This window comes from Leptopilina boulardi, unplaced genomic scaffold (genome assembly GCF_019393585.1).
Source record: "Leptopilina boulardi isolate dan_hultmark-lab unplaced genomic scaffold, ZJU_Lbou_2.1 LbouV2_208, whole genome shotgun sequence".
In the NCBI taxonomy this organism is placed as follows: domain Eukaryota; kingdom Metazoa; phylum Arthropoda; class Insecta; order Hymenoptera; family Figitidae; genus Leptopilina; species Leptopilina boulardi.
The window spans coordinates 1119916-1139742 of NW_026137761.1; the positions used below are offsets into that span (position 1 = coordinate 1119916).

General features: G+C 29.4%; 1 protein-coding gene across 12 annotated transcripts in view; it reads left to right on the forward strand.

Moving 5' to 3' along the window:
- LOC127278580 (potassium voltage-gated channel protein eag) overlaps nt 1-19827 on the forward strand; it is a 1151741-nt gene that overhangs the window by 753048 nt on the left and 378866 nt on the right. For 9 of the 12 annotated variants that reach the window (XM_051300360.1, XM_051300361.1, XM_051300362.1 and 6 more), the window contains one exon: nt 605-968. In XM_051300360.1, coding sequence (XP_051156317.1) covers nt 605-968 — 364 coding nt within the window. Of the gene's footprint in view, nt 1-604; nt 969-2192; nt 2223-19054; nt 19343-19827 lie in introns of those variants that run through there. The other 3 variants (XM_051300367.1, XM_051300371.1, XM_051300370.1) reach the window with 3 other exon arrangements.

The following is a 19827-nucleotide window of genomic DNA, read 5'->3' on the forward strand; positions in this document are numbered from 1 at the left end:
TTTTTTGTAACATTTTTTTCTAGTAGAAATTAATAATTTAGGAAACATATGTTTTTTAAAAATTGAAAATTTTATTTTTTCAAGTCAAAATACAGAAAATAGGAAATGGAGATCAGAGGAAAAATCATATAATTATGTTTGAAAATATATAGATAGTTGATAGTTACTGAAAGATTTTTGAGTTATAATGATGTATTTAAATTGATTTCACATATTTTCCATGCAGTATAAATAAATCCAACTCATTTTGTTAACTTACCTTGTTCACGAATTTTTTATAAAATATCGACACTCTAATAAAAAGTTCAAATTTTAGACAGGTGATGCTATTTAATTGTTTCTTTTTGTATTAATTTTATAGAAGAGTGCTTAGCCAACGAGATGCAAAGCGTGAAATCTGTAGAGGAATAGTACACTTTTAAAAAAAAAATATAGAACGGTATGTTGCTTCTAGGCAACATCATGTTATAGAGGGTTAATATATTATTATTAATAATATCATCATTTTTCTGAAAAATACTCTGACCCTGCAAAAAATGTAGAAAATAATATTGAATTATAATAATTTTGCTTCCTCATGGATTTTAACGATTTTTCTATTTAGTTTGGCGTCTGATGGATGTTTAAGAGCTTTGGCAATGCATTTTACAATGTCACATAGTGCTCCAGGAGATTTACTATATCACACAGGGGAATCAATAGACTCTCTTTGTTTTATTGTAACTGGAAGCCTGGAAGTTATACAAGACGATGAAGTAGTGGCCATCCTGGGAAAAGGAGACGTCTTCGGGGATAGTTTCTGGAAAGATTCAGCAGTGGGTCAGAGTGCAGCTAATGTCAGAGCTCTCACCTATTGTGATTTACATACCATAAAAAGAGATCGTCTGCTAGAAGTTCTAGATTTTTATCAAGCTTTTGCCAATTCGTTTGCACGCAATCTCGTCCTCACCTATAATCTTCGACATCGCGTAAGTAAAATTTATCTTAAACTTTTCAATGAGAAAATACCCTTATGGACTAAGCTTAAAAGAATAAAAAACTATCACATGCATTTTTAAAGCATAAAATACTGACTGAATGTATTTTTAAACACTAATGAAACGACTAATTGGACCACAGTGGTCTGCTGAAAACACAAATCTACCTGGAAAACCCGGTAAGAAGCGAGGAATAGAGACAGATTAATATTTTGCATTATTAAGCATAAGTTGATCATTTTCAATTATTCTGAATAGGCGAATTTACGTTTTTATCCAATTCCCCAGTGAACATCTAAATATCAAAAAATTGAATTCTTTTTTTTTAAGGCGCAAAGTTTTTTATTTTCAAACATTTTGGAAGCGAATAGAAAAAAATTAAATGTTTGGAGAGTAAATTTTAAATGTCTATTCCTTTCAATCGCCAGCTTCAAAATTTCCAAAGCGTATCAAAAGGAATAAGAAATTTGAAAAGTGATGTAGTTGTGGTTATTTCTATAAATTGACTATATGTCAGGCCATTTGGAGCGCATTCAGAGGAATAAAAAATGTGGAGAATAAATGAGACATTTCTGTGTCGAGGAAATGAATAAAAACGTAAATACAAACCTAAAGTCATTAAAATAAAAAATTAGTTGATTTTAGTTAAACATCCCATAAAACAAATATCAGGCAAAATTCCTGAAATGTCCGAACAAAAAATTAAAAGTTATTGAATTTAAGGGGTTATATACCTTTTCACGTGTCAAAAAATCGATTTTTTTCATTGCATATATCAAAAGTACATACTCTACAGAATGTTTTCCCAAAATTTCATCAAAATCGGAACATTAGAACCAAAGTTATGGATGTTTTAATCCGCTACTTCTCAAAGAATAGTATATACGCTTAAAACTTTAAAGGCTATTATCTCGGAATCGTGATTTTTAAGAACTGCAGTTACGGTGACTGCGTTTTTTTAAAACCGCTAAACCCATCGGACTGAAATTTTCAGAGGTTCTTTATACATACAATAGCTAGTGCGTGAACGAAGGAATTTAAATTTAAACCAAAATTAATATTCTTTTTGGTCAAAAAACCAAATTTTAAATCCCTGAAATTACGATTTTTGAAGAAAAATCATCGCCATTACTAGAATTTTTTTTTCAAAATTCTTCGTTCATGCACGAGGTAATATATTATACTAACGAAATCTCCATTGTTTTTTAATTTTAGTTAAACTCTGTCTGACTTGTCGCAGACACCGCAAGCAGCAATCAAAAAAGGTGTTTTAGTGCAAGGTCTAGAGTTTCCACAATTATTAATATTTATTAATAGAAATTTATATACAAGTACATCGCTATATGTACTTTTCGATAAAATAAACTTCGTTTTAAAAAAATTTTAAATAACGGCTAACAAATTTTTTGAAAATTTCTTTTTTTTGACGCGCATAAAGCTATATGAGACATTTCATATGAAAATACGGGGTCATGTTTCGGATTTTTCTCAAAATTCGGTAAATTGTAGTGATAGTGTTTAAAAAATAAAATTTGTTTATAACTTTTAAAAATGTTCTCCCTCATTTAGAAGCGCGAAAAAAATCATGAATATTGTTTAAGTCATAATAAATCGATGGTTAAATTTTTGAGATGGCATTATTTTTTGTTTTCGAGATATTAATTAATTAACTAACAAAAGTTAATAAAAAATGAAATATTTTACAATCAAATAAAATTAGAGTAATTTTAAAAACACTATTAGAATGATTATATGATAAACCGTCAATTTTTTTTTATTTGAAAGATCATCTAATTCTATGGCAAAAAATTATTATTAAGTATTACTAAGAATCAAAAATTAATTATAAAAAGTTATTTTATTTTTTATTAACTTTTGTTAGTTAATTAATTAATATCTCGAAAACAAAAAAGAATGCCATCTCAAAAATTTAACCATCGATTTATTATGACTTAAACAATACTCATGATTTTTTTCGCGCTTCTAAATGAGGGAGAACATGTTTAAAAGTTATCAACAAATTTTATTTTTTAAACAAATTGAATAATTGAAACATTATGTAATATCCTGGTAAAAATTTACATAAAACCTAAATTTATAAAAAATATGTATTATTCAAGCTATCTTGATATTTTTACTTGGGATAATAGTGGAATTGATTTATTTTAATCATTAGTTCATGAATGGAGATGAATGAAGAAATATATTTACATATATTATATATACAAAAAAATTACATTTTTCTGTAAATATATTTCTTCATTACACAGAAAAAAAATTGTACTCAAAATGAGTACGAAATCATACTCATTTTGATATGCAGCAAAAATGATAACGCTCTTATTCATTTTGAGTTTTCAGTGAAAAAATATCAAAATGAACAACGTCAGTTTCATTTTGAGTAAATGTTTAACTATGAATTATAGATAAATAACAAATGATTATTTAATTTAAAATAGTAGGGGAGGATGGGGCAAGGATAGTTAGGTAAGATATTTTTGGATCTAGCCGTGAAATTTAAACTGGCATCGGAAAAAGAATAGTATCGTTGGAAAGCCTGTTTATTTAGCTACAATTTTGCTATACATTGTTTTCTTTTAGATTGCAATGCCTTCGAGATAATATTGGAAAAGTAAAAAAAAAATTTTTAACTATCCTTGCCCCACTAGTGGGGCAAAGATAGTTGAAAATTTGTTTTTACTAAGAATGATACAAAAAATCATGAAATTTGATTTTCCATTGTTTCAAGGTATCGAATTATATTTGTCAAGAAATAACAATAAAAATTATTGTTCTAATTAAATCGAATCATGTTTAATACAACTTAGCAGTTAAGGATGATCATTTTTATCAAAAAAAACATGTTTTTTGTGAATTTTTTGAAAAACAAAAAAATTATTACATCGCGATCCATAAAAAGCAATTAGCATTTCGTTTGCAATTAAAAAATTGTGTTAGCCAGACATTACCTTGTCATAAGTATTACAACAAGGCACTAACTAGTTTTGCCCCGTGAGCGCTTTTTTCGAATTATCACAAATTTTTAGTACAAAAAAAATTTTTTTTTAAAAAACGAATATGATATTCGTTTTCAGCACAAAATTTTACACCAGAAAACATTTACGCAACCAAATATATTTAATAAATTATATCCGCAAAAATAAGATTGAATAATAAAAATAAGGTGAAAATATTTTAGCAAAACTGAGATGTAACACAAATGGGCACGTATCTTCTACAAATAGTGTCCCCACAAGCTCAATCTTTTGGTCATCTTTTGGTGTTAAGACGAGTGTACATGATAAATGACCCGTTTTTTTGACGAGCCGTTTCTGTATTAGAGCCACTAACTATCCTTGCCCCTTAACTATCCTTGCCCCATCCTCCCCTACTAAAACAATTGTTTTTCATAAATAAACACTTTTAAACTAAAAAGACTTTAATTCTTAAAGTCAATTTATTATTATTTATAAAATAAAATAAATCAAGTTTTAGGTTAAGAAACATAGGAAACGACAGGCCAACTAATATAATACCAACTGCGTTAACATGAAGTAGAGAAAGAAAGCGCTATTGTCTAAAAACCAAAGGTAATGGCGCCTTATTTAAAAAATTTAAAAGTAAAATATTGTTTACGAAACAAAATGATAATGTGTTAAATTTTTTTCACATTAATTAATAAATAAAAAAAATTTATCTTTAAAAATTTTAACAAATAAATTTTAATTCTTAAAATCACTGTTTTGTGATCAATAAACTAATAAAAAATTATAAATTAAATATACCTATGTGATTGATGTAGTTTTTCTTTGGATCTATAATTTTTAGTAGAAGTTGTTCTTTTTTTTATTTGAAAAAAATCCATCGTCAATGGACGAAAAGCTTTGCTTTTTTTGTAATAAACGAAATGATTATTTTAAAATATTATATTATAGAATTGAGTTTTTATTATTTAAAAATTCTTATGTATAATATATTTAAAATAAAAATAAATTTATATTATTATATAATTAAATTAACTCATAATTATTAATATTATTAATATAATATTATAATATGAATAATAATAATTATTATTATTATGAACAACTTTAATAATAATGTGATAAAATTTTTTTTCGATAGGAAATAAAAACTTTAATAATATTTTGAATATTTTAACTTTAACTGCAATGCTAATAATTTTTTTTTATTTAATATTTATAAAAAATTTTAGAGACATAAATTGCCCGTGTGGAAAAGTGATGTGGGCCCCCAGTGGGGGCCCTTATGGATTGCCCTCATGCCATGAGGGGCACATATGGATGATCCATAGGGGCCCCTCATGGAAACGACATGCTCATCGATGAGGGCGCCCTTATGGGCCCTCACGTTTGCCCTCATCTTGCCCTCAAGTTTGCCATAATGTTTTTTAATCAATAATATTAATAATAAAAGTTAATTAATAATAAATAAGCTTAAGTTATGAATAAATAACATATTTATTTAATAATTATTCAATTTTAAATTAAATTCTTACTCAAATTGAATTTATTAATTAACGTTCTAATTAATTAACTGTCGGATATAATTAAAAGTAATAATAAATTAATTAATTAAAAAATTAAAAAATATGTAATTTATGCATACTATTAACGGATATTTTCATTTTTCAATTAATTCATACATAGAATTAATGATTAAACGCAAACCTGAGAAATAAATAAATCTAACGCATGGGGGGAATCGAACCTACGACCTACGTACTATGAGTCTAACGCTTTACCAACTACGCTACGCACGCTACTTCAAAACGAATGCTAACTTCTTGATGCTATTTAAACTTAAAAAATACCTAACAAAGAAAAGTGCTTAACATCATTTAGTTAAAGTTAAGATATTAAATTATATTTTCTAATCAAATGCAATTTATAAAATATAATTAATTATATGCTTTATGATTATTATCATGAATCATCTCAGGTGAATTTTCAAAAAAAGTGTAAATATATTTTTATTAAAAACGCGTTTTTCGTTGTTTTGAATAATTGGAAACATTCATTTTTTGTTGATGAAAAAATATTTGAATTTTGGACTTAGAAAATTTTGCTAATCGATCCATGCGGGGCCCCTACGTTGCCCCTCATGGATTCGCCATATGGATCAGCCCTCATGGGCCCCCGCCGGGGGCCCCGAACTCTTGAGGGCAAGATCGTGGCTTTTTCCACACGGGTGTATTTTATAATTTTGGTTTATTACGTATGAAATTCCTTGGTTTTTTCATCCTCAGATGGCGCACTATGAAATAGTTCACAGTTAGTACCAACATAAGAGTGGTAAACAATTTTATCTAGCATAACCTGACATTTGATACTAACCAGTTTCATTTTGAGTAACGTGAAGTTTGCCGTTTACTCATTTTGACAATTTACTCAAAATGATAAACAGCAAAAATAAGGAAAGTTTTTTTCTGTGTCATCTCCATTCATGAACTAATGATTAAAATAAAGCAATTCCACTATTATCCCAAGTAAAAATATCAAGACACCTTGAATAATACATATTCTTTATAAAGTTAGGTTTGGGGCCGTCCATTATTTACATGAGCACAAGTTAAGGGGAGGGGTCTATCAAAATCTCACTAAATCTCATCTAAGGGGAGGGGGGTGTCAATCAAAATCTCACGTCAACTTTCTAATTTGTTTACTGCATCTGAAAAGCTCAGTAAAAATTATAATTTTTATGTTGCACAAGGGCTGCAAAGTCAGTTTTCAATGAGAGACTGCAGTAAAGACTAAAAATAAGAATTTTTTGTGTAATATAAGCCAAAGAAAAAAATCTTAGAGTATTACTATTTTTCCATTATTTTGATGTAAAATGTTCTTTAAATATATAGAAATAATCTATTAAAGTAAATATTTTATTATAAAAAAAGTACATAATTGTAATTAATGTATCTTCTTTATATTAGTTTAATGTACAGTTAATAGAATATTAAAAAGCAAACGACTTAGAAATAAAAATGTTATTATAATAAAAAACACTTTATTTAAATCAATAAATTACTAATTAAAAAAAACAAACATTTTTTTCGCAGACAAATATATCATCCGTCATTATTTGCTCTTGGATGTTTATTTCTTTAATACCATAAAGTAAAAAACATGAAAAATAAAAAATATATAAAGATTTTACTATTATAAGGTAAATCTCACGTTAGAGGGGGTTAGCAAAAATCTCACCCCAGGGGTGGGAGGGGTCTAAAAATACTTAGAAAAGTGTCCAGATTCAACGTATAAAAGAAATTTTACAGTGAAAGAACTTTTGTGTTAAAGTGTGTTAAGGACCACCGTGATAACCCCTTAATCCATACTTTTCTAAAATGTTGTCATTGTTGGTTAAAATCTAATAATCAATTATTAATGAATTTGATAAAATAGTTTTTGAAGTACAACGTTTATAATTGCTGACTTTTTAAAAAAAATTTTTTTTTAATGTACAATATTTATAAGTAGAATGCATAAAAGTTCACATATATATAATGATTTTAAAGCTTTTTTGGTGGGCTACACGATGGTGATAAAATTTCTTTTTTTAAATAAAATTTAACCTTGAAATTCAAGATCAAAATGTTAATTTACGTATATCTCAAAATCGCATTTTTAAAAATTTTTTTTAACTATCTCAATAGAAAGCTTGACTAATTTTCTACAAAATATGTTATTTTCAGAGTAGGATCTTTTATAGTGTTTGAGATAGAAACAATTAATCACACGCGAGCACTCTAACCGCGCGCCGCGTCAAGTGGTATATGTAATACACATGAGCAATTCGATGTGAGATGTCTATCCTCCGATTTCTTCCATACTAAGTTTTTGGGGTAGAGGTTATGGGTCTAATTGAGTAAAAAAATTTTGAAAAAAATGTTTATTATTTTTTCGAGATATTTGCATTAGAAAATTAGTCCAACTTTTTTTTTAAGGGGTTACGCCACCCTGAACGCATGAAAATCGGATGGTTTTTTAGGAATTTTTTTGACAAAACTGTTAGAGGTAGGACTTATTTACATTTATTGATGCTTTAATACATATATTAAGCTTTATAAATATTCAAAAAAAATGGTTTTTAATTAAAAATGGCGGATATATAAGTATTGGCGTGGATCAATTTTTCCGGAGCACTCCTTGATGGTGTACCTGATTGGCAGTTCAATTTTTGTCTGAAACAAGTAAAACAATATTTTTCTTAAAAAGTGACAAATTTTGAACAGAGTGACGAAGCCATTTAAAAAAAATAATTTTTTACGCAAATGGAAGCACTTCAAAAATTGACATTTTTTTGGGCTAAAAGTAGCGTATAAAAAATTGGATAAAAAATTTACAAATTATTCAATCGAAAAAATCCCACGTCACTCTGTGCAAAATCTATTTAGGAAGATGTATATTAATTTGCAAGTCAATCGGTTGAATTGTTTTTGAGTTATCGTGTACACCGTCTCGAAAAATGTGGTTTCGAGAAAAACGCAAAAGAAGAAAAAAATATACTTTAGTGTATTATAACTTGAAAATTTTTTAACTTACTATTTAATCAGCAATTCCTGGGCCATAATACTCTTCTCCTAGAATGAAAAGAATGTCCTATGACATGCGCTCTCGGCGCATCCCTACCCGCTGACTTCTAAAGATCATAACTTTTGTAATTAGTGAGACATTGTCTTCGGAGACATCTCAAAATATTCGTTAGAATATAAATTTTGAAATTAAGCAAAAAAAAAAATCAATTTTTTGAAAATTTCAGGGTGGCGTAACCCCTTAATTACTCTTAATTTTTTCACTTGTAGTCCTAGAAAAAAATGTCTTAAACGATTTTTGCTCAGAAAATATTAAAGTTTTTAAAAAAATTAATTTTGAAAAATTAAAATTTTTTAATTTATTGATTTAAAAAATAAAATTAATTTTTAAACTTGTTATTGAGCTCCGTTTAAGCTGAAAAAATTCATAAACATTCCTTAATATAATCCAAAGACATGTGCTAAATTTATGGCAAATACCTTAGCTTTTTTCGAGATGTCAATTAATTAATTAATAAAAATTAATAAAAAATGAAATAATAAGATGTATAACAGGCTTATCGGTCAAAATGGTTGTTATAAATCTTATTAATAAATTATAACGGTCACTAATTTCATATATGAAAAAATGAAATATTTTACGAACAAATAAAATTAAAATAATTTAAAACACCGTTCCAATGCTTATCGCAATACGCATCCAACGAGCCCTATTAATTAATTGTCAAAAACTGGATTAAGTATAACAAAAAAAAATTAAAAATAAATTTTATTTATTAAATAAATAAATTTTTAAATTTAAATTTTTTTTTAAACTTCAATATTTTCTGAGCAAAAAACGTTTAAGAAATTTTTTTCTAGGACTAAAAGTAAAAAAGTTATGAGTAATTGAAAATAAAGTTGGACTAATTACATTCTCATCATAATGAGAAAGTATTACATTTGCCCGATTTTGACCAATCCCTAATTCTTGTGAATCTCCACGTTTCATGACTTCCTGATGCCAAAAAAATAGGTTTTAAACAAAATGTCTGTCTGTACGTATATGTATGTATGTCTGTAGACAAAAAAGTTTTCTCAACGATAACTTGAGCAAATTTTAATTAATCGACCTCAAATTTGGAATACTTTATTTTGAATAAATATGTTCAACTATGTATTATTTTTGTTTAAACCACCTTAAATTAACACAAATAACAGTAACTTACTCATAAAATTCCGAATTTTTTTTTTAAGTCCAACCATTGTTTTCCATTTCCAAACATTGCAATTGTTTTCAAAAACTCCTCAAATCCAAATTTTTTATATTACGCTCTTTGTACCATAATTTCGTAAGTTTTCGATTACTAATTTTTAAATTGCAATAACTTCATGTATTTGTAGATTTTTTTAATTTAACCCCTTGACAGTCGATGGCCCATGAATGTCAAAAAAAAGTCGTGTCACTTTTGTTAATTTGGACATATATGTCCACATTAGAAAAGAATATTGAACATAATCCGAATTTGAGGTTGGAATTAAAAAATTCAAAATGGCAAACCAATATGTCCGAAATATTAAAATTGATTCGATTCATTCAAAATTCGGTACTCAGGGTTTTTTGGAGTCTATGAATCCAAATTTTGAATTTGTTAAATCTGTCCTCAAATTTGGATTCCGTGACCGCAAAAACTTTTAATACGATGATATATTTTTTTGGAAAATATATTTATTTTCAATTTTCGTATGTATGGTTATAACAATGAAAAACATGGGTTTCGTTAACATCACATGAAATTCTAAAGTCCGTTAAAATTGTTTAGAAGATAAATCCCAAAAAATTTTCGTTTTTTCATGATCGTAAATTATAATTATAAATATTTCAGGTTTATCGTGATGTTAGTTTTATTATCTTTATTTTAAGCCCTAAACGAAATAAATCGAAGTAATATTTGATGAGCTGTGAATTCCACAAATTTAAAAAACTTGATTTTGAGAAAAATGCATTTATTGTTTTCATTTGTAGATTTTCAATTCTAATTTTTTACAATAAATGAAGTTATCATATTTCTGAAGTTATCAATTGAAAGTTGGCATAATTCCACATTCAGCAAGACCAATAAGTAATATTTTGGATTATTAGATTGTTAATATATAATTGTCTAACATAGCATTTGTTTACAAAAAATACGTAAGATTTCTATTAGTAACTTCCGAATGGGGAAAACTTTATTTATTTGTAAAAGAACAACAAAATTATTTAAAATTTTTTTTTATAAGTCCAACCATTACTTTACACTTTTTGACGTAAGAATTATTTTCCTTTATTTTTTTAAATTTCGTTCATTGGAAGAAGATATCATTTTCTTCTTGTATCATTTCTGTTCTATACAGGGAAACAAACAATTATATTTATAAATGGTGTTTCATTATTTTCTATATGTGACGCTCCACGAGAAAAGGGACCTAACGCGACAAGAAATTAATTTCCAGTTTTATATGCGAATCGATAGTATTTGAGTTGCTTTTTCATATAGAAATGTCAAAAATAATATTATTCTAATTACTTTTTTTGTAATAAAGCTTTAAACATGACCATGTAAATCGCGTTCCAGCACGGACTACGGAAACCATCCCCACCACCACTACTACTAGTATACTTGTTGTATCCGTGAGACGTAGGAACGATGTAGTAGTAAGGTAGTGGTGCTGATATTCGCTGGCGCATCTCAGCCAATCAGAACGTTCGACTTTAAACGCCTTTCCTGTATAATTCTGTTTTGTCGCGTTAAGGCACTCTCACACCTTTTTGGCTGCCTGCAGGTTACCATGGCAACGCATGAGAGTGAGTGCGACAGAAGATTTAAAAATTTGAATATTCAAATTTTCTGTCTCACTCACACTCGTACGTTGCCATGGTAACCTGCAGGCAGACAAGCAGCCAAAAAGCTGTGAGAGTGCCTTTAGGTCCCTTTTCTCGTGGAGCGTCACATATGTAACCTAGACAGTGAAAATGGGGCTTACGTGCGAAAACAAGATTTCGAGAAAAAATCTTAAAGCTAACAAGTTAATATTGATACTCCTTAAGGTCATGCGACTGTTAGGTCTGTAAAGTTAATTTGCACGTAACTTCTCTCGTAAAATGCTGAATGGGTTGAGCTGAAATTTTGTGAAGGAATTTAAAATATGATAAAGAATGGTTGTGAACTACGAAAATGTTGATATATTGTTAAATAAATATAATAGAAGGCATAAAAATTGTTAGATAATCCGACACTACTAAATTAAAAAAAATCAAAAAGATTCTTAAAATATACATATGTGGTGACTTTCTAAACTAGGGGTTTTACTGAAAACCTAAAAATAAAAAAATTTCGGGCTTTTGAATCAAAAATTCGAAAAACGTCGTTTTTTCGTACTTCCCTGGCGGATTGTGTAAACCGAGTTGTAACCGAATTGGGTTACGATTTGGTTACGATTCCTCAATGAAATTACATAGATTAATTTTATTTATTTCAAAGATAAACCATTGCGTATGAAGTACTTAAGGATATGTGGGCAAAGGACGTTTTTTTATGGTTTGAAACTTTCTCTGAAATAAAAAATGATTTCGGGTTAAAATTTTGGAGAAATGATTTTGTTTGGTACAAGGAATCTCGCTGTTCTACTCATTTACCATAACTTAACGCAAAAATATTAAAAATGAAGCCATAAATAGTAAAATAATGTATTTAATCATAGTTCATTCAGTGGCCATTTGCTCGAATTGGCGCTGTTTACTGGAGCACTGACACACTCAAGCAACGTCTGTGTATGCGCCGCCATGTTTGTTTTCATTTTTGTTTAAAAATGCCACTTTTTAAACTTCATTTTTTAATAATTTAACTCAAAATTATGTATTTTTCGGAGAACAGCGAGATTCTTTGTACCCTAATGTATCATCCCTCAAAATTTTAGACAAAAATCTTTTCTCATTTTAAAGAAATCTTTACTACCAAAACACATTTTCCCATACAAGGTCACGTGGGAGGTTCCCACATACCCTTAATAACAGTGACATAAAGAGTCAAATGAATGCCCATATAAGGTGAGTAGTGTAATGATATAGGTTAAGCTATAATGTTTAATGTAAAATTGAGATTGAATTTTTTGACACAAAAGAAACTTTTTTTAAAATTAATTATATCTTAATTTATTGTTATTATTGCATAAATAAGCACTCTAAATGTCTATTAACCATTCGTAATAGTTATTTACAACATGTTTCGTCGATTAACGACAATATTTTACAAGGAAGCGAATCATAACCTAATTCGGTTACAACTTGGTTTACCCAATCCGCCAGGGTACATTTAGCGGGGGGAGAAAGGGGGGGGGTTTACCGATTCAGTTTATCCTAGTTCAGTAACTGCGGAAAGGAGTGGTAAACAACATGCAAAAAGATTTAAGGCAATATCTTTTTTCGTTTTTTCTGCAGCGTGTCTACCGTACAAAACATGATTTTGAGAAAAACACTTTTAAAGCCACGAGAGCGCTATACGTTACAGTGGTTGCGCCACCCACTATAACAGATCTATGCCGAAAACCATCACTCAGATCGACTTAAAATTTTAGGAGGGCATTTTTGACATATTAAGGAGTAAATTTATGCAAAAAAAATAAAATCGATTTTTTCAAGAGAAACCCCCCTTAATTAAAATCTAGGTTTCAGTCAAGTTAAACTGTATAAATTCCAATATTCCTAAAAAAATCATTTAAAAATGTTAATATAGCAAAGATTCTTTAATAAACTACTGTAATTTATATTAATAAAATACTATTACATAATTATAGTTAAGTATTATTACAAAAATATTCTTATCTGAGAATAATGTGATGCATAATAAATTTCAGATAGCAATTCTTTTCACGTAAAGAATTTAAAAATTATTTATCTTTAAAACAAAGCATATCAGTTACGTTAAGGGGTTACATACCTTTATAAGGGTAAAAAATTAATTTTTTTAAACTGCATATACCAAAAGTACATACTTTTGAGAATGTTTTCCCAAAATTTCTTAAAAATCGGAGCACTGTAACCAAAGTTGAGGCTGTTTCAACCCACCACTTCACAAAGAAGAGTATAATATATGGGTAATTTTCCAGAAACCGGTCACTTGCGAGGAGTTAAATTTTTTTAAAAGTGGTTAGATATTGTATTTCTTTTATTAATTTCTATTTATTGGGATCAAAAGAAGTTATATGTCAAGTGATTAAGCTATAAAATTATTTTAAAGACATTTAACTATTATTTATCGAAACTGTACTTTTAGTACCGCAGTAGAAATGACATGTGTCAAAAATAAACAAAGAACTAACCTCAATCACAATTTAAAGGCGTATCAACGAGGAGCACTGAAACTTATATAGGGGGTAAAATTCCTGTAGCGTATTAAGTGAAAAAAAGTTGATCGAATCGGGCTGTAACTTGCACAGTTTAGCCATAGGGGTGAGTACTTTAACCACGAGGTATTGTTAGGCTTTTTCAAAAACTGTAGGAGAGAGAAGGGGTTAAATTTTTTTGAAAAATTTAAACAGTGACTATTTTGAGATTTGTAACTTTTATACAAAAAGATGAAAAAAATTTGACCTATATGTTTTCGAGATATTAATTAATTAATGTTAATAAAAAATTAAATATTTCACAAATAAATAAAGTTATTGCAATTTTGAAGCTACCAATTGAAAGCTGACGTAACTCCGCATCCAACGAGCCCTATGAACTATTTTGGATTAGAGGATTTTTTATAAACAATTGCAATGTTAGCAATATAAGAATAAATTTCTTGATTTTTTCTATATGAAACGAGAATACTATATTCTAGAAAAGTAGCATAACATTGTTATAGTACAAGTCTAGAACAAGAAGAGTACACAATTTATAGAACATTTGTGACTTATATGTTCTAGAACACTTATAGAACAAATGTGTTAGAACAGATCTAGAACAAACAAGGTGTTCATTTCATGACCATTTAGCTTCCTCATCATGATTCACTTCACGGAGAGAAAAAAGGCTATGATAACTGGAGACCTGTAACTAAATCCAAAAGCTTACTTAAAAGTAAGATTAAACACTACTTGGGTCCCAAGTAGATTTTGCCTGGCAAACACAAGATGTATTAAAAGCTTTGTTAAAAATTAGATGGTAAGGTAGAGATCGCGTGAATTAAGCTGGTAAATTCAATCATTAGATTTATCGTGTTATACATATTCAAGATTAAAAGATGGATTACAACTAAAATAGCGATCAATATTATGATTTTTGGGAAAATGTAAATTTTATATGATATTTCAACAACAAGTACAAATTATTTTAAGTAAAAATTCTCTAATCTTTTCGACATATAATACAAGGAAGTAACTTTGATGTTTAGACAGTTGTCCATCGGCGTACTAGTGTGGAAAGGTGGCCATTATTTGATAAGTGTGAAAGTAGTGCACGAGCGAAGCGAGAATTCGTGTAATCACACGAATCAAAAAATGTCTTTCACACGTGTGCCGTATGATATTTTTTTCAAATTTTGAAATAAGTGCCACTTTATTTTAGTGTTGAAAGTGTGCGTAACTGTTCATTATTTCGTAAGTGATAGAGTAAAATAATGGACAGTTTAATAAACACTTTAATAAAGTAACTATTATTTCAAAATTTGGAAAAAAATATTTGACCAAGTGACGTCATGAGGACGACAAATTAAACATTTTAATTGCGAAAAAATTAAAAATAAATTTTTTTCTACTTATATGATTAATTTATGTGTAAATTTTTATTTCGAATATCTGTACATAAATTATTGAAGAAGGATGATAAAAATAAAAATATTTGACCAAGTGACGTAATGAGGACATCATACTCGCATGCTCTCGCAGAAGCACCTATAGACACTACTATAGTTACGCTGACTACTTTCTCTCTCTTCGCTGGGATACTATACTACGATACCCTATCGTTACAATATAAAATACCATGTTTTATATAAAATCTACTTATATTATCAACTTTTTCTTCCATAATTTACAATTTATTGCAGCACTTTAATGTAAAGTTTTTTTTGCTGTTCTTCATAAATAACACGTGTACTGATCCAAAAGCTGTTCGCGCGCGCAATTTTATCAGCTATTCTAAAGTGTTCTATTAGAATGACTGGCTGAAATGAATAGTATATTGCTTAACATGGGGAAAACGGACCCATTTACGGAGAGGGCGAATGTTTTTAGCACGAGTCGAGCACTGTGATGAACGAAGCCGTAGCCCAAGCGCCGAAGGCGCGATAGTAAAGGTTGAGTGATTCGCAGTGCTCGACAAGTGCTGAAAATTCAATCCTCTCCGTAAATCGGTCCTTCCCCATGTCAAGCAAGATATTTTTTATCACGAATGCACGATTTCGCCGGTTTTGTGCCCCGTCGAGCGACTTTAAACTTCAGGTTTTTGAGTCGGTGCAAAACACAAATATTAAATGTCATCTTTAAATGTTTTCCTATCAGAACTCGTCATTTTTACGATTTTTTAATAATTTTATGCACTTTTGATAAAAATATTAAACTCAACTTGAAGAATATATGAAGATAATCGCCAACGTATATCCAGCAGACATGCAGGTACTGTCTCACTGAAAACATTAACCTCCGTGCGCCGGTATGGAGCATGCTCTTTGAATTTAATCATGATTTAATCGTTTATTTGAAAAAAAACTTTAATGAAAAAACAAAATAATTAAATATTATATCTATGGGAAGGCGATAATTGAAAAATTCATCAAATACAAAAGCAGTGTTTTTTCTTTTACTACATAACCTATAATAAACATTATACAATTATAAAAATTGTATATAATTATATATAAATATATATTAAAATATAACCGGCCGGCAATCGAAATCATGTAAGTTTACATTTAATACTTCGCAAGGATTCGTGTCGACACGAAGTGTACCCAACGTCCAACTTACTGCTGAAGTCAGCGAGATACCATAAAAAGGTTTAAATAGTACATCACTTGACATCAGCAGTTTTGCAGGGCAGTGATGTCACACGAGATGCTCCCCTTCAATTGTTCATTTCACCGGGGTGAGCCTCACTAATTTCTGTTTATACAGTAAGAATGATTGAATATAAACCAGGCCAGGAGAGCGACGAAGTCACTCTTATGCGTAGTTCCATTTGCGTCTCTCTCGCACTCACGCTTACCTATGATCAGTATGAAATCATTCTTAGGTAGGTCTAGCGCATTACTTCCACAGCATTTAAGCTTTTCATTTTAGTTCTTTTTATTCTAAGTTCTCTTTTTTATTTCAGATTTTGTTTTTCGTTTAATTTTTTTATTTCAGGTTAACAAATATTACAGTTGTTGTTTTAGTTTTCTTTAAGTAGTTGTGGGTATTTTGGTTTCAGTTTAAAATTTTTTTTCTGCTCAGCTGGAGGGTTTTTTTTCTACTTCAGGTATTTTTTTAGATTTATCTTTTAAAATACCTAAATATAATTATTACAATGTCAATGGCTGTTAATGAGAAGCTGATTACCGCATTCGAATGGTAAAATAAGTGTCAAAGGTATAAAAATATATTCATAAATTTTTTGCGAAGACCAGATTTATCTACTTCTCATAAATCTAGGTGTTTGAATGTAGAGCAAAAATTGGAATACTTGAGTTGCTAGCATTTTGTTGTTCTAATGAAACGCGGTGCTAGTGTGCAATGCTAGAATAAATGGGTGGATTTTGATAAAACATTCGAGAATCGTTTCCAAACCAGTGCTAGATTATAAATTTAGATTATAAGGATATTAATAAGTTCTTTGATGATGCTAACGCTTTATTTAAATTAAATATTAAAAAAGTTTTAAACAAGGATGGGCCTTTAAAAGTGTATACCGTGTTGGACGCGAAATTAAAAAAAGATTTGAATAATGGTAAAGAAAAACAATCTGTCTTAAAAACTTTTATTGGATGAAATGGAATGAAAATAGATGAAGTTTTATTAACAACCCCGTTAGATGACTGGTATAATGTTAAGGGGGTTCACCCGTGTCATGGGTTCAAAATATCAAAAAAAAATTTTTTCATTAATTGCATCTATAACTTATGTAGAATATGTGGTTAAAAGGGTTTTTCGATAATCGATGTCGTTAGAAAGTTACAGCGCTTTATAATAATAAATATATAATATTATAATATATATATATATATATATATATATATACCATCGAACAGGGAAGTACCGAGGTGCGCGTATCAAAATTGTAATGTTAATTAACACGAATCACCGACCATACCTGTTGTTTTTATAATCTTAGTAGTTATGACGTGCACTTCATTATTAATGATATTGCTACTGAGTTTGAAGATAGCGTTTATCTACTTCCCATAATGAAAGAAAAGTATATCAGCTTTACAAAAAATATTAAAAATAGTTTAATCAAATTTCGATTCATTGATTCCTTTAAATTCATGGCATGATCTCTGGACAAATTACATCCTATCTCCTAGAATACAAAATTGTCATTTTGATTTTTTCTAACCACATTATTTCTACATTTTTGCAAAATTTGTGGAAATTTTTAATATTGGTCATAAAGATTTGAAAGGGGAAGATAAGGATAAGGACTTCCCCTTACATACGAAAAACAACTGCGCAGCTATATAAGCCATAGAAAACTACTGCGCAGCCATGAAAGATTTTGATTATAAACTTTAAGAGAAAAGAAAAAAACTCAAGATCATGTACATGAACTTACGCACGACCGTATACAAGTACACGAGCATGGACTCGAGAACTTTATTTCTTTAGTTACCATGAATAAACATATGCATGTCTTGTACATATTCTTGTACAAGATCAATGTTTTCATTTTTTTACATGTTCACTTGCTGCTTTTGTACATGACCTGGTGAATGAACATGTGCAAAATCGGTGTATGATCGTGTACACGATCCTGTACAAGTTTTTCCAACCGGGAACCTATATGGCTAAGTCATGGTTCAGTCGCTTCCCCTTGGTGGCTTTAGGTGGGTAGAAAATGTTGCCAAGAATTTTGATTTTAATATTGCAGATGTTGCACCAATTGGTTACATCTTAGAAGTTGACTTAGATTACCCAGATTAATTGCATGATAAACCCCTCACAACAAAAGGATATTCAGGATATCCTTGGGACGTCCTGGGGATATCGATTTGTTTTCGGCGGTTTGGATATCCCTGGGATATCTTAGAGATGTCCATGGATATCCAGAGGATATCTTAGGGATATCCGAATCGCCAAAAGCAAATGGATATCCCCAGGACGTCCCAGGGATATCCTGAATATCCTTGTGTTGTGAGGGACATAGCGATTTTCCGTTTTGTCCGAACAAGCGAAACCACCAGGCTCCCAAGAATAGAATCTCTTATCTACTCTTTACCAAATTGAAAGCACGTTCTTTATTGTCGAAATCAAAAAAGGGGTCGTTAGCGTTCTTCGATTTGATAGAGCAGCTGTACTTGCTGGTACTGCGGCTTACCCGAATTTCTTTCAGTGTAGGTATGAAGCTAAAGCCATCATCTCAAAACCTAATTTCCACAGCAGAGCCATTTTTAATAAAAATTTGGTTGCTGTGAAACTTAGAAAAGGAGTTCCAGAAACTTATTCAATCTACGATTGTTTACGAAATGTTAAAATGCAATTTCGAACTAAATATTGTATCAGATCGAAACTTCACAATGTTCAAACTTTAAAACAAACAAAAATAACTTTAAGTTTTTACGACGATAAAAGATATTTGTTAGACATGGCGACATTGTATAATTAGACAAATTAACGATAAAGCTATGGAATTGTAAATAGATGATGATTTGGAAAGATATAGGTGTTTTAAATAAAAATTAATGTGTTTTGGAAAGCTATTTTCCTGCTCTTTCGAATGGTGCAAAAAAATTCAAAATTTAACCCTTTTTGGAAAGTCAAGAATTTTTTTTGACTTTTTTAAGATCAATCTTTTTTTGATAAATTCAAGATATTAATTAATTAATTACACAGCCCCACAAAAAAAAGTGTCATGTACTTTTAATCGGAATACCCTAATCCTATGTATTTTGACGCGCTGAACACGAATCCGAAGTCCGTTTTGCTCCATCACGTCAGGATTTTTTTCTAACCTCAAAAAGCATGTCGGATTTTGAGAGGTAGGCGATTTTTTTTTAAATTTATGTATTAACTTCAAACTTGATATCTGGGGGTTTTTTGTGTCGCTGATTACGAATCTGAAATTAGATTTTCAAAATCCAGAATGGCGGATCCAATATGGCGGAC